Source organism: Symphalangus syndactylus, chromosome 10 (genome assembly GCF_028878055.3).
Source record: "Symphalangus syndactylus isolate Jambi chromosome 10, NHGRI_mSymSyn1-v2.1_pri, whole genome shotgun sequence".
NCBI classification, from domain to species: domain Eukaryota; kingdom Metazoa; phylum Chordata; class Mammalia; order Primates; family Hylobatidae; genus Symphalangus; species Symphalangus syndactylus.
In genome coordinates, this window is record NC_072432.2 from 83455662 (window position 1) to 83472378 (window position 16717).

Consider the following 16717-nt stretch of genomic DNA (forward strand, 5'->3'; position numbering starts at 1 on the left):
AGTGAGCTGAGTTTGCACCACTGCATTCCAGCCTGGGCAACAGAGCGAGACTCCATCTCAAAAAACAAAATAAAACAAAACAACAACAACAAAAAACTGGTAACATTTCTGTATACTAACAATGAACTATCAGAGAAAGAAATCAAGAAAATAATCCCATTTATAATATTTACAAAAAAGTAAATACTTAGGAATAAATTTAACCAAGGACATGAAAAATTCATAGACTGAAAATGATAAAATGTTGATGAAAGAAATTGAAGAAGACACAAATAAATAGGAAGATGTTCCATGTTCATGGATTGGAATAATCATTGTTAAAGTGTTCATATTACCCAAAGCAATCTGTAGATTCCATATAATCCTTATCAAGATTCTAATATGCCCTTTTATACAGAAGTAGAAAAAAGCAATTCTAAAATCCATATGGCACTACAAAAAACTCTGAATAGCTAAGACAATCTTGAGCAAAAAGAAGAAAACTAGAGGCATCACATTACCTGACTTCAAAGTATATTGCAAAGCCATTGTAATCCAAACAGCGTGGTACTGGCATAAAATAGACATTGACCAATGGAGAACTCAAAAATGAACTCATGCATTTACAGTCAATTGATTTTTGACAAAGGGGACAAGAACACACGATGGGGGAAAGGACAGTCTCTTCAATAATGGGTGTTGGGAAATAGGATATCCACATATAGAAGAATGAAATTGGACTGTTATCCCACTCCATCTATAAAAATCAACTAAAAATGGATTAAAGACTTAAATATAAGACCTGAAATTGTGAAAATACTATACAAGAAGAAAATACAGGGGAAAAACTACACACTATTGGTCCAAGCAGTGAATTTTTGGATTTAATCTCACAAGCTCAGGCAACAAAAGCAAAAATAGACAAGATTACATTAAACTAAAAAGCTTCTGCACAGCAAAAGAAACAGTTAACAAAGTGAAGAGACAATCTATATATTGGGAAAAACTATTTACAAGCAATACACTTGACATGGCATTACTACTTAAAATATATATGGAACTCAAATAACAGTAGTAAGAAAACAACCCAATTTTAAAATTAGCAAAGATAATCCCAGCAGTTTGGAAGGCTGAGGAGGGAGGATCATTTGAGGCCAGGAGTTCAAGACCAGCCGGAGCAACATGGGGAATCCCTGTAAAAATAGAAAAATTAGCTGGGCCTGGTGGAGCAAGCCTATAGTCTCAGCTACTCAGGAGGCTGAGGCATGAGAATTACTTGAACCCAGGAGGTGGAGGTTGCAGTGAGCCAAGATTGTGCCACTGCATTCCAGCTTGGGTGATAGAGCAAGAATCTCTCTGTCTCAAAAAAAAAAAAAAAAAGGAATACTATGCAGCCATAAAAAAGGATGAGTTCATGTCCTTTGTAGGGTCATGGATGAAGCTGGAAACCATCATTCTCAGCAAACTATCACAGGGACAAAAAACCAAACACCGCATGTTCTCACTCTTAGGTGGGAATTGAACAATGAGAACACTTGGACCCAGGAAGGGGAACATCACACACCGGGGCCTGTCGTGGGGTTGGGGGAGGGGGGAGGGATAGCATTAGGAGATATACCTAATGTAAATGACGAATTAATGGGTGCAGCACACAAACATGGCACATGTATGCATATGTAACAAACCTGCACGTTGTGCACATGTACCCTAGAACTTAAAGTATAATAAAAAAAGAAAAAAGGAAGTTCATCTGATGGTCTTGAATGCTTATGTAGAAAAAGAAACCAAACTGTATTTGTGTATGATGTGAATTGGTTTTGCCCAATACAGTCTTCAGCAAATTTTCCATGACTTAGGAGATACTTCCTTAATATTCTATATATGTATTCTAAATTGATATTTTATTAAAGTTTTCAGTGGAGCATATAATCCCATTAGTGCTGGGAAGCAGGAAAAAGTAGGTCACTTTGCTTTATTCTTCAAAACCAATTAACTGTAGAGTTCATGAACAATTGAATACTTGGAAGTGCTACATGTTAATGAATTTTCCAAATACATATTAAAGTGTACAACCATGTTAATTTTCTTTTCTTTTTGTGTAGGATCCCAATGAAGATACAGAATGGAATGACATTTTAAGAGATTTCGGCATTCTTCCTCCTAAAGAAGAGTCAAAAGACGAAATTGAAGAAATGGTTTTACGTTTACAGAAAGAAGCAATGGGTATGGTTGTAGATTTGGTGGGCTGGATGATAGGAATAATACAGTTAAGTTAGTAGTAAGGTATTTCATGAATATAGTGGGAGAGAGGACATTAGAAATCATTTAATATAGGCTGGGCGCGGTGACTCACGCCTGTAATCCCAGCACTTTGGGAGGCTGAGGCTGGCGGATCATGAGGTCAGGAGACTGAGACCATCCTGGCTAACACGGTGAAACCCCATCTCTATTAAAAATACAAAAACAAAATTAGCCGGGTGTGGTGACGGGTGCCTGTAGTCCCAGCTACTCGGGAGGCTGAGGCAGGAGAATGGCGTGAACCCAGGAGGTGGAGCTTGTAGTGAGCCAAGATCGCGCCACTGCACTCCTGCACTGCTCTGGGCGACAGAGCAAGACTCCATCTCAAAAAACAAAACAAATAAACATTTAATATAACCCTCAACTACTTTCAGTATTTGGATACGACACCTAAAATGACTAATTTCACATGTTGAAAATCACATGCTAATTAATAACAGAGCTGAAATATCCTGGTGCGTAACCACGTGAGCTTTCTTCTCCCAACATGTCCCTCTACCTTATTACCATATATTTGATCATTCTTTATAGTATGTATTATTTATCAAGATTTCCAGGTACTTGAGGGAAATCTAAATTTATGAAATCTAATTGATTTTCATACCTAGTTTTAAATGTAGCCTGTCAGTTCTATGAACTTTGAGGGAGTAATACTTTAATGTTATACTTTCTATAATATGTATAGCTTTTTTTGGTGGCTGGCTGCTTTATGTTTGTTTAAAGATACTCTTTTTTGTTTGTTTGTTTTTTTGAGACCAAGTCTAACTTTGTTGCCCAGGGTGGAATGCAGTGGTGCCATCTCAGCTCACTGCAACCTCAGCCATTCAGGTTCAAGTGATTCTCCTGCCTCAGCCTCCCGAGTAGCTAGGATTACAGGTGCTGCCACCACACCTGACTAATTTTTGTATTTTTAGTAGAGATAGGGTTTCACCATATTGGCCAGGTTGGTCTTGAACTCCTGACCTAAAGTGATCCACCCACCTCGACCTACCAAAGTGCTGGGATTCCATCACACCTGGCTGTTTAAAGATACTGTTGATCTCCTTTGTATAAGACAGTTTTTTCTAGACATTGACTGTATAGTAAAAAAATTTTTAAACAATTTGATAATCTATAATTTATGTTGTTTTAGTGAAACCATTTGAAAAGATGACTCTTGCACAGCTGAAGGAGGCTGAAGATGAATTTGATGAAGAAGATATGCAAGCTATTGAAACATATAGGTACAATGATTCATTTGGGTTAATTATAAATTTTTGAATGAAGTATTATAAGAATAAAACTAAAGAGATTTGTCCTGTCAAATAGATTTTACAAAGAACAAAACTAATTTTTAAGTAACATTTTGAAACTCCCTTTATATAAGGTGGAATTTTATTACATCATTACATCATTTTTTCTTAATATTTTGCCTTTGATTTAATAGAAAATTATCCAATCATGTACAATATAACTTCATCAAGCTACATATGATTAAAGTGGAAAATAGCAATAAAAGGCCAATAAAAAGATGGCCATGATTTTCCTTCTAGCATGATGTCTGTCAAAGGTGACTATCATTTCATGAATAATTAATTACTATTCTTAAACAAATTATTTTAGAAACTAGAACAGGTTCATACATTTCCCAACTTACTTCACAACTAAAATAAGTTGGGAAATGTATGAACCTGTTCTAATTTCTAAAATACTTTTTACAAGACCAGTATTTATCCTGATACTAAAACCAGACAAAGACATCACTAAAACAGAGTACTACAAATATCCCTCATGACTGTAAACAATAAATCTTTAAGGAAATATTAGCAAATTAAGTCCAGCAATTTAAGGAAATAATAAATCTTGATCAAGTAGTATTGGTTGCAGGAATGCAATGCAAGGTCATTTTAACAATAAAAAAACAGTGGACCAAGCACGGTGGCTCATGCTTGTAATCCCAGCACTTTGGGAGGCCGAGGCAGGCAGATCACCTGAGGTCGGGAGTTCGAGACCAGCCTGACCAACATGCAGAAACCCTGTCTCTACTAAAAATACAAAATTAGCTGGGCATGGTGGTGCTTGCCTGTAATCCCAGCTACTCCAGAGGCTGAGGCAGGAGAATCTCTTGAACCCGGGGGGCAGAGGTTGCGGTGAGCCAAGATTGTGCCATTGCACTCCAGCCTGGGCAACAAGAGTGAAACTCCACCTCGAAAAAAAAACGGTGAATTGGGGCTGGGCACAGTGGCTCATGCCTGTAATCTCAGACTTTGGGAGGCTATGGTGGGAGGATTGCTTGAGGCTAGGAGTTACAGACCAGCCTGGGCAACATAGTAAGACCCTGTCTCTACAAAACAAAAATAAAAATCAAAAGCCAACAGTGAATGGAGTTAGAACAGCAATACTCCAGGAGCAATGAGCAGATATAGCACTCAGATCTTTCTCAGGCGGGGTGCGGTGACCCACACCTGTAATTCCAGCAGTTTGGGAGGCCGAGGCGGGTGGATCACCTGAGGTCAGGAGTTTGAAACCAGCCTGGCCAACATGATGAAACCCGTGTCTTTAAATTCGCCAGGCGTTGTAGCACATGCCTGTAATCCCAGCTACTTGAGAAGCTGAGGCAGGAGAATCGCTGAACCTGGGAGGTGGAGGTTGCAGTGAGCCAAGATCGTGCCATTGCACTCCAGCTTGGGCAACAAGAGTGAAACTCCATCTCAAACAAACAAACAAACAAAAAACAAATAAATACTATTCTCTAATAACAGGAATCAGTGCTCCTTAGTGAACTGCTTGATCCCATGGTGTGTGTTAGGAAAGTATAATATGAATATGAAGCATCTTATGTGTAAGGAAGTACTTAAAAAAAAAAAAGTCCCAGGAGTCAAATGGAAAGATCTCCCAAGGGCCAAAGTTAGAACAACTTGAACAACAAAATCAATAATTATATGATAGGATTGTAAAGCAAATAATGAAATAAATTTATAAAAGTCCATAGTGATGTAAATAAATAACTGAATACATGAACAAATTTGGAAGAAGTAATCTCTGTCCCTTACAGAAGAATTTTAATTAATAAATGCAAATGAAATTAGAGAAATAGAAAAATCACCATCAGAACAGTGGTAATTTCCTATGGGTAAGATCCAGTGATGGATGCTAAAATGATTGGTTGAAAGTTTAAACACAAACAGGATATTCCATAATTTCAAAGAATTCTTCCCCAAATATTTAGTAATTATAAAGGAGGAAATAGTAAGTTTATAGGCAGATACTATCTTAAGCAAATGATCAAGGCTAATATCACCAGTAAAATATGCTGGGAGGTGATCAAGTAACCCCTGGTATGTTGCACTGAGAAGGACATATCACCTCTGTGGTATCGTTTGCAGTAATGCATAACTTTAATTATAAGAAAACTTCAAATAAACCCTAATTGAAGAACTCTTTAAAAAAAAAAAAAAACCCACTAATGAGACATCAGGGAAAATAGCAGAATAGGAAGCTCCAAAAATCCATCTCTACCTAATCAAAGATTGTACTAGCAGGAACTGTCTGAAGTGACTGTTTTAGTACTCGGGAGAATATTGAATGCTTGTAGTTTCCAAGTGAAAACTTGGCTGGTAAATGGCAGTATCAGTTGATTTCAGCCCTCAGTTCAGTAGCAGCTGTTCATACTCAACCCCTAGCTCCATGACAGGCAGCTGACAACCTGTATTTCTGACACAGCTTGGCAGAGCCAGGGTGGACAATAGGGACCTTCTTCTCCAAATATTGGGGTTCTGTGTTCTTATTACAGATTGCTGCTTCTGAACATGGATTTACAGGGACAGAGGCTGACTGCCATTGTGTGAACCCCCACTGGCTCAGGCAGCTATCAGAGAATTTAAAAGAGCTATAACCTTTTTAAAGATTCAAAACCAACTGTGCTTTTGGGAAAATATAGAAAGCCAATGCATTTACTCTGGGGAAGATGCAGGTTCAAAAAATACCTGAGAAGACCTTAAAGCTTATACCTCAGAATGATCCCCAGCACAAAGACAGCCTACAACAATTAAAACAAAAACAAAAACAAAAACAAAACCCTGGCAAAAGAGGAGAACTTATTTCCAAAGTTACCACATTATAGGATTCAAATGTCTAGTTTTCAACAAAAATCACAAGGTATACACAAACAAGAAAGTATAGTCCATTCAAAGGAACAAAATATACTGACAGAAAATGTACTTGAGGAAGCCCAGAAGTCAGACTTACTAGACAAAGACTTTAAGACAATTATCTTAACGGATGCTTAAAGAGCTAAAAAGATAGGAATATAATGTATGATCAAAAAGAGAATAGCAATAAAGAAATAGAAGTTAGAAACAGGAATAAAAGATATTCTGGAACTGTGATAATAAGAAATGTATATTTGATCTTTGTCCCCAGTTCCTGACACAAACATACTTGGAATTTGCTAGGTGATAAAAGTACCTTTGGTATGCTCATGAGATGATCCTTGGTGGAGGGGATCCTAGTAGCTCTAGGATGAGGGCTGGTTGCCAGAGGAACCAACCATGTAATTAGAAGGTTAGAACTCTTAACACTATTCCCTGCTCTCTGGAGAGGGGAGAGGGGCTAGAGATTGAGTTAATCACCAGTGGCCAATGATTTAGTCAATCATGCCTATCTAATGAAACCTCCATAAAAACCACTAAATGATGGTGCTGTGGTCTGAATGTTTGTGTCCCCCCCAAATTCATATGTTGAAACCTAATCCCCCCACAAGGTAATGGCATTAAGAGGTGGAGCCTTAGGGAGGTAATTAGGTCATGAGGGCTCCCCCTTTATGAATGGGATTAATGCTCTTATAAAAGAGGCCTGAGAAGGCCAGGCACAGTGGCCCATGCCTGTGATCCCAGCACTTTGGGAGACCAAGGCAGGCAGATCACCTGAGTCAGGAGTTCAAGCCAGCCTGGCCAACATGGTGAAACCCTATTTCTACTAAAATACAAAAATTAGCTGGGTGTAGTGGCCTGTACCTGTAATCTCACCTACTCAGGAGGCTGAGGCAGGAGAATTGCTTGAATCTGGGAGGCAGAGGTTGCAGTGAGCGGAGATTGTGCCACTGCACTCCAGCCTGGGCGACAGAGCAAGACTCTCTCAAAAAAAAAAAAAGGACTGAGAAATCTGGAACATGCTTTTTTTTAAATTTGTTTTGCCAATCTTTGCCTTTAGTTGGAGATTAATCACATTAATTTAAAATTCACTTACATTTAAAGTACTGTTAAGGAGTTGCTTCTGCTACTTAGGTGTTTTCTGTATTTCTTATATAATTTTTGTTTTTTAAGTCTTCCATTACTGCTTTCTTTTCACAATTAGTTGATTTTTGTAGTGTACCATTTTTATTTCCTTCTTCTTTCATTTTCTGTGTTATCTTTTAGTTTTTTTCATAGTGATTATCTTAAGGATAAAAATTAACATCTTACAATGGCCTACTTTGAATAATACCAACTTAGAGTCAATAGCATGTAAACACATCTCTATCCTTCTCCTTATTTGTTAGTGTCACAGACTACATTGTTATATATTGTGCATCCATTAACATAGATTTATTATTATTGCTTTATGTATTTACCTTTTATATCATACAGGAAAAAAAGAGAAGTTAGAAACCAACTCTAGGCCAGGCATGATGGCTCACGCCTGTAATCCCAGTGCTTTGGGAGGCCGAGGTGGGCAAATCGCCTGAGGTCAGGAGTTCGAGACCAGCCTGGCCAACAGGGTGAAACCCCATCTCTAAAAAAATACAAAAAATTTAGCTGGGCATGGTGGCACACGCCTGTAATCCCAGCTACTCAGGAGGCTAGGTGTGAGAATTGCTTGAACCTGGAAGGCGGAGGTTGCAGTGAGCCAAGATCACGCCACGGCATTCCAGCCTAGGCAACAAAGCAAGACTCTGTCTCAAAAAGAAAAAAAAAGAAACCAATTCCAATAATGGCTTTTACATTTTCCTATGTAAAAGCCAAACGGTAATACTGGCTATTATATTTCCCTATGTAGTTAATTTCACCATGTTCCTCGTTTCTTCATGTGGCTTTGGATACTATCTGGTGCCCTTTCATTTCAGCCTGAAGGACTCCTTTCACATATTTTTTAGGCAGGTCTAGGTCCCTTGGTGTTTTTTTGTTTTTATTTTTATTTTTTAAATCTAGGAATGCATTAATTTACCCTCATTCTTGAAGCATAGTTTTGCCAAATATTGAATTCTTGCTTTACAGTTGTTTTCTCTCAGCATTTAAAAAATATCAACTCACTGCCTTTTTGTCTTCCAAAATTTCTACTGAGAAACTGGCTGATAGTCTTATTGAAGATCCCTTGTATGTGATGACTCGCTTCTCTCTGCCATCAAGATTCTCATTGTCTCTTCTTGCCTTTCATTAGTTTATGATGTATCACCATGTGTCTTTGAGTTTATCATACTTTTATCATACTTGGAGTTTGTTGGACATCTTGGGTTTCTAGATTCATGTATTTCATCGAATTTGGGGAGTTTTCAACCATTATTTCTTAAAATATTCTGTATGCTTTTTTTCTCTCTCTTTTCTGTTGAGATTCGCACATGTGTGTTGGTCTGCTTTGTATCATCCCACAGACCCTTTAGGCCCTGTTTATTTTTTTCATTCTTTTTTTTTTTCTGTTCCTCAGATTTGATCATTGTAGTTGTCCTATTTTCAAGGTTGCTGATTCTTCTCCTTCCTCAAATCTGCTTTTGGAACTCTCCAATGTATTTTTTTTTATTTTAGTTACTGTACTTTTTAGTTCCTCTGGTGTGTTTTACTCATACCACTTCCAACATGAAATGTTGGGGCAGGGTCCCCCACAACCAATTCTCCAACTTTCTGGACACCAACTGGGTGTTCTACAATTCATTTCAATTCTGACACTAACTATTGGAGTTAGGGAAGACCCTACATTGGGAGACTACTTCATACACACTAAGGTGGTTATAATAAATAAGTTGGTGAAGATTGGAACCCTTTGAATTTCCACTGGGAATGTAAATGGTACAGCCACTTTGAAAAACAGTCTGGTGGATCCTCAAAAGGTTAAATATAAAGTTAGCATATGACCCAGCAATTCCACTTCTAGGTATATACCTAAGAAAATTCAAAACATGTATAGGAATGGCCATAGCAACATTATTCACAATAACCCCAAAATGGAAACAATCTAAATGTCATAAGTTGATGAGTAGATAACCAAAAGTGATATATCTATATAGTGGAATACTATTCAGCCATAATTGAAATGAAATGAAGTACCAGTATGTTCTACAACATGGATGAAAACATGCTAGGGGAAAGAAACTAGTACAAAGAGTCATAGAGACAGAACGCAATTATTGGTTACCAAATAGATATGGGTTTCCAGGGCCTGGGATAGGGGATAGGGAGTAACTACAAATAGATATGAGTTTATTGTGGAGTGATGAAAATGTTTTTGAATTAGTGGTGATGGTTGCACAACTCTTTGATGCTTATCCTATAGTTCTCCTGAGTAGCTCTCCTCCAGGTGATGACTATGAACCTGGGCTGTTTCATTAGGGGCTACATAATCTCAGAAACCTTTACATCCAGTTGTGTGAATCAGAAAGTGTGAAAGGTCATGTGGGACATTTTAGGGATGAGTCATTGAAATGTATATATCACTTTCACTCATGTGGCATGGGTTGTAATCTAATCTCATGACCCTAATCCAACTGCAAGGCAAGCTGGCAAATGTAGTCCTCCAGGTAAATGTAGCTTCCCCAGAAGAGAAAGCTATAATGATGATCACCCTACCTGTCTCTACCACAGAGATTAAAGAGCAATACCATAAATAGAAATTCTTTTATTTGCATATTCCACATCAAAATCACAAATTTAGTTGCCACCAAATTATGGCATTATTTTCATTTCTGTACCTGAATGTTTAAAAATATTACTTGTTCTTAAGAAATTCTGTACTTATCTTGCTAGTGCTGATTTAAAGCAAATTCCTCATTTAAAGTAAAAACAAAACAGCAAGAAAATATTTTTTAAAAACTAGTGATAAATGGGAGGCTGAGGCAGGAGAATCGCTTGAACACGGGAGGCAGAGGTTGCGGTGAGCCGAGATCATGCCACTGCACTCCAGCCTGGTGACAGAGCGAGACTCTGTCTCAAAAACAAACAAACAAACAAACAAACAAAAACTAGTGATAAGCTAAAGTAATGGAACTTTTTTTTAGTTGATAAAAATTTTAACAAACATTAAAAGTTACTATTATGAGAAAAAGATGAATTGTTCACTATAATCTCTGTTTTTTTTGTTGGGGGGAGGAGGACAGAGTCTTGCTCTGTTGCCCCAGTTGGAGTGCAGTGGCCCAGTCTCAGCTCACTGCAGCCTCTGTCTCCTGGGCTCAAGCGATTATCCTACATCAGTCTCCGGAGTAGCTGGGACTACAGGCACATGCTACCACGCCCGGCTAATTTTTGTATTTTTTGGTAGAGACAGCGTTTCACCACGTTGGCCAGGCTGGTCTTGAACTCCTGACCTCAACTGATCTGCCCACCTTGGCCTCCCAAAGTGCTGGGATTACAGGCTTGAGCCATGACGCCAGGCCCCATCTCTGTTATTAAACACCATACAATAGGTCCTCGCCAGTACCTTAGGACAAGATTTTTTTTAAAAAAAGATGTAATATTCAAAAAAGGAGAGACAAATGTTATTGTATAGATAATTAGCTGTAAAATAACAAGGGAGTCAGCTCAGAAGCTCTTCTAGCTAAAAAGATGAAAAAAAATTATACATAGCAATAAACAAATCTGCAGTATATTGTTTGTGGCATATAATACTAAATTGGCCTTTTTGACATATATTCCCCTTTCTCTTGGTGTATTCCAGTACCATGGAAGCTAAAAAACTAAAAGGATATTTCTCAGACTTTATTGTGGTAAAGAATATGATTTAGACATTTCACCGGGGATGTGAATTCAGAATTAAGTGGGGAAAGAAGTAGAAACACACGGCCGGGCGCGGTGGCTCACGCCTGTAATCCCAGCACTATGGGAGGCCGAGGTGGGCGGATCACAAGGTCAGGAGATCGAGACCATCCTGGCTAACACGGTGAAACCCTGTCTCTACTAAAAATAGAAAAATTAGCCTGGCGTGATGGCGGGTGCCTGTAGTCCCAGCTACTCAGGAGGCTGAGGCAGGAGAATGGTGTGAACCCAGGAGGCGGAGCTTGCAGTGAGCTGAGATGGCTCACTGCACTCCAGCCTGGGCGACAGAGACAGACTCCATCCCAAAGAAAAAAAAAAAAGTAGAAACACACAAAGCATCCATTTAGTTGGTACTAATCTAGAATTTGCATCATGGTTTTGGAGCCATTATTCTTTTTTTATTTTATAATTTCAACTTTTATTGTAGATTCAGGGGATGCACATACAGGCTTGTTACACTGGTATATTGCATGATGCTGAGGTTTGGGATATGATTGATCCCGTCATCCAGGTATGGAGCATAGTATCCAATGGAGCCGTTATTTTGGCAACAGTTTCTCATCCTCAGATTATTACTAAGGAGATAGGTTTCTAGAGACAAAAGTTGTTACACTGGCTTTCTGATTCTCAGAATAGTTTGATAGTAAAGCCAACAATGGAGTGGTAGTTCCAGATTCCCTAGTTTCTGGATTGTGGTAGAGAAAGCCTTGGCATACCAGTTTTGCATGTTGTTCTGGGAGTCATTCCTGGTATCCCAGCCTAGAGCCTGCTCCTTCTTTTTATTGGGTTGATAAAGCATTTAATTCCCCCATATTAAGCTCTTTTCTGCTTAAAATAGCTAGTGGGCCTTCTGTTTATCCAACTGAATCCCAACTGATAGGCTTGTTAGGTGAAAAATGCAGGCCATTGAACACTGTGTGAACTTCTAATGGCAAAACCAGCCCATGTATTTACTGTTCTCCCCTGCCCAATTCCACTGAAATAACAGAGAAAAATGAGAAGGAGGAAGAAGTGGAAGAGGGGAGGAAGAAGTGGAAGAGGGGAGGAAGAAGTGGAAGAGGGGAGGAGGAAGGGAAGTTGTTGATAGTTGCACCATTAGAGCATGGTGTCATCACTGGAACAATAATATTTTGAAATTTCTGAATGATATTAAGCCAGTAAGATCAAATTGCAGGAAGTTAGATACTCGGTGCAAACAAAGTAGGGCTCCCAGAAGAACTGTGGAGTAACTCTAGGTTCCAAATATCTGGGCCAGTGGAGGAAAAATTGAAGGACTTCAATTTGAAAACTATGAGAGGTCCCCAGCCTTGGGTTACTATCCTTGGCATTCTCCTCTAGGTTTGATTTTGCTTGGATTACTGGTTACGTAAAGTAAGAGGTTTTACTTGAAATGTTTCTAGCATGGGAAATAAGGTCAAAATGTTTTATAATGTACCCAGGGTTTTGTTTTTATTCAAGTGTGTCAGGATATGGTTGCTATTGAAAGAATAGTTGGTTACTCACAGTTTCCAAGAGGAGGGGTGCATGCCACATCATGCCACACAGGGGCCATGCAGTGAAGCACCTGGATTGATCAGAAGTCAGAAGGAGCAAGGGGAAAGCATGGGCATAAAGCTTTTATTATGGTTTCTGTGGGAAAAGCATGACAAGGCAGGGTAAGCAGCGTTAGGATTGGCTAGTTTCAATAATTTTGGTGGGCTCTGGGCTGTAGAGGCTATCTCTAGTTGTTTGGTACCTGGCCCTGGAATGATTAGGGCGGGGGATCATGGCTCAGTCTGATAAATGAAGTGATTGAGGGTATGGGCCCTAGATTGATTGGTTTGTGTTTGAAGAGTGTTTGCTATGTCATGGAGTTCACTAGCCCTGGGAGGGGCAGACTCTACAGAATCAGCAATGTGTCAGATGCCAGAGCATCAAGAATACATAAAATAAGAAAATATGGTTAATACACAGAGAAAGAAAGGGAGTAAATACTCCCAGCGAACTTAGAGGTATAGAATCATTAAATGTTAATAAACTTGCAGACAGTCAGAAACCATTTAGATTTGCTTCATGAATCCAGGCACTCAACAGCGAAATTGTCAAATTATGTAAATGTTGAGAGAGTTGGTTTTTTAAACAGTTTCAAGGTTCTCTATGGATAGATAAATAGGTAGCAACATTTATTGAATGCTCGCAGTGTGTCAGACACCCTGCTAAGAAATTTACATGTATTATTTCATTTTTTTCCCAGTAATCCCTTGTGAGTAGCTATCAGTATTATTCACATGTACAGTTAGGGAAACTGAAGTGTAGAGAGATTAAATAACTTGCCCAAGTTTATGCTATTAACTAGTACTGGAACTGGCATTTAAACCCAGTGTAGTCTGAGCTTAGAATCCAAGCTCATAATCACTCTCCTCTACTACCTCTCTATCTATAATAAATCTGTATTTATAACAAGTAATTACAAATATCCACAAAGGCTTCGAAGTGAAGATCATCTTAGCATGATAGTTACTAACATTTAAATGGGGATAATAATAGTACTGGCTTTGTAACATTTTTACAAGGATTAAGTTCATTAATGTTATGTATTTAAAATAGTGCCTGGCAACGTAGCAAGCACTTGGTAAATGTTGGATATCATTATTCTCCTTAATGAAGTATTCAACTTGTACATGAGAATTTGTTGGCACAACATCTAGATAAACTCTCTATAGCTATGATTTAAACCTAGTCTTAAATACAAACAAATTTAAAAGTCAATAGCAAACTTCTTATACTTTCCAATATCCATGATAACACAAATTTGCATATAAAAAGAGAAATTGGCTTTATAAGATCATTCATGGTTATCCCATCATTTAAAGTGTTTGATATGGATAGGCATTATATTCATTGCCCTAAATTGTTATTACATATGAGAATGACCTTAAGAATATGACAGTATTCTTATGTAATTTAATTTCATGTTTTAATTAGAAAGAAGCGGTTACAGGAATGGAAAGCTCTTAAGAAAAAACAAAAATTTGGAGAATTAAGAGAAATTTCTGGAAATCAGTATGTGAATGAAGTCACAAATGCAGAAAAAGATGTGTGGGTTATAATTCATCTATACAGATCAAGGTAATTACCGTAGTATTTCAAAATATTCATATACTACTATTTTAAAAGACATATTTTTGGTCTTAAGGTTTTACAAAGTGTATACAGTACTCAAGAAAAAGCAACTATATATTGCACACATATACATCCATAGAGTTTTTGATAGTCATTGGCTTCACGGATTAGATTAGGTATTTTAAGATCTCTTCATTTCTAATTTCAGGAACTTGTCACACTTTTTAGAAAAATAAGCACTCTTTGGTAGTTTTGTTAAAAACTTTTTATTATAGAAAATCTCAAAAACAGAGAAGTAGAAGGAATGAGAAAATGAACACTCTAAATATCAACCATACAGATTCAACAAGTAACCTTTTGCCATATTTATATAATTGTTTCTGTGTGTGTGTATATTTGCATTTGTAGAAAGTGAACTGAAAGTAAACTGAACATAGCATGATGATTTATTCCTGTGTACTTCAGCATGCACCTTCAAAACATAAAGGTGTTGGAAAGAAAAAAATTCTATTTCCTCTACCCATTTTAGGTTTATTGGCTGGGGCCCTGCAAATTGGACTGACAAGAGACAGGTTAACAAGAGAAAAACAAACAGAAGTCTATTAACAAGTGCATTACACATACACATAGGAGAGCTCAGTGATAAGTAACTCAAAGGGGTGGTTAGAACTTGGACTTATATAGATTCTTAACAAAAGAACAGCAAATTTGTAGAGAAGTGATAAGACAATAGAAAGGGTCTCTGAGCTTCTAGGAGTGACAAACTGTGGGATGGTAAATACATGGGTGAAACTATGTATTCAACTTGTTGAATCTATATGGTTGATATTTAGAGTGTTTAATTTAATAGAAATTAAAGGTTGTTTTAGCAAGGTTTGTTATATAGATTCCTCTGGTGCCTCATTGGGATGATAAGAATCTAGAGCTTTATCCAGTGATTAAGAGTGTCCTGCCCTTCCTGGTAGAGACAGGAGTGAGGATGTTACTGGGTGGAGAATATTCTTCTTGTGTCTGTTTCTTTTCAGTTGTCTTTAGCTGAAAATAATCCTTATGCCAGAGTGGCTTATTTTGGTGTGGCATACTATGAATCCCTTCAAGAACGTTCTTCTACATAATCACAATACCATTTTCTCACCTAACAAAATTAACAGTAATTCCTAATACCATCTAATATGTCATCCTTACTCAGATTTTCCCGACTGACTTAAAAATTCTTTTATGAATACATATGTTTCGGACAAGGAGTCAATCAAGAATTATGCAGCACATTTAGATATATCAGCTCTCTGAAGTCTCTTCTAATAGAACAATTTCCCTGCACCCCTGTGCTCCCCCATTCCTCCAAGACAGTTAATTTAAAAATACCTGGTTGTACTAAGTATAACCCGCTGTCCCTAGGCCTCACCAGTCTTGCCTAGTAAATGGGGAAAGTAGACTTTTGAATGTTTCTCTCATTCAGTCCTTCTAGCTTTAGGTCCCTACCCCTCTGCCTCAGGGCTATAAACCATTCTAGGAACAGAGACCATGACAGCAACCTTCACTGTCCTTATCTCAATCTCTGAATAATAAATGTTTTTATCTTTAGGTCCTCGGGGAAATTATATACAGAGCAATTTATGCAAATTATAGCCCTGTATATAACCCTGTATAGCCTGTATGGCTATACTTAGCAGTTCCTGAGTCAAATTTTGACAGGACAACATGCCCCATAAAAGAAAATGCCCCATAAAAGTTATTTTATTATAACTGAAACTCTTGGTAGATTAATTTTTAGGTAGTTTTAAAGTCTGTAAAAGAATGTGTTGACCTAAAAGGAAGAGGCTGAGGCACAAAATATAATTTAAAGAGTTTACTTGAGCCAAAGTGAGGATAGCTGCCCAGAAGACTAAAACCCAAGTAACTTTGGATATGATCTCCCTTTAGCCTTTGTTATGAGCAGGTTTGTGAAGACATAAAAGGAGGACAGGGAGTGGACTGATACAAAGTTGTTTGTCAGGAATTCTCTTTGGCTTAAGGAAATAACATTGATTAGTGATTGGCCATATATTGTTAAGCTATAAAAGTTACAGTGCCTGAAGTATTATTGGGTTGATTTATAGCTACTTGCAAGCAATAGCAAGCAGTTTCAAGAGATGAATACATAGGTCAAGGAGGGAGTAGGTTGTAATTCTCTCTTTTTATTTTTGATACAGGGTCTCAGTGTGTTTCCCAGGCTAGAGTACAGTGACAATTGTAGCTCAATGCAGCCTTGAATGCTTGGGCTCAAGCAATGACTCTCCTGCCTCAGTCCTCCAAGTAGCTTGGACTACAGGTCTGCACCACCACATCTGGCCAGGTTTTAAAATTTTTTTGTAGAAATG

The 16717-nt window shown here is 37.9% G+C and overlaps 1 protein-coding gene across 4 annotated transcripts in view; it reads left to right on the forward strand.

The window, feature by feature from the left end:
• The window catches only part of PDCL2 (phosducin like 2), a 35551-nt gene that overhangs the window by 7935 nt on the left and 10899 nt on the right, over positions 1–16717 (forward strand). For all 4 annotated transcript variants that reach the window (XR_008660432.2, XM_055294663.2, XM_055294661.2 and 1 more), the window contains exons 2-4: positions 2082–2202; positions 3410–3500; positions 14220–14363. Coding sequence is in view for 3 of the 4 variants with exons in the window: in XM_055294663.2 (XP_055150638.1) it covers positions 2082–2202; positions 3410–3500; positions 14220–14363 (356 nt within the window). In the remaining variant the exon portion in view is untranslated. The remainder of the gene's footprint in view (positions 1–2081; positions 2203–3409; positions 3501–14219; positions 14364–16717) is intronic.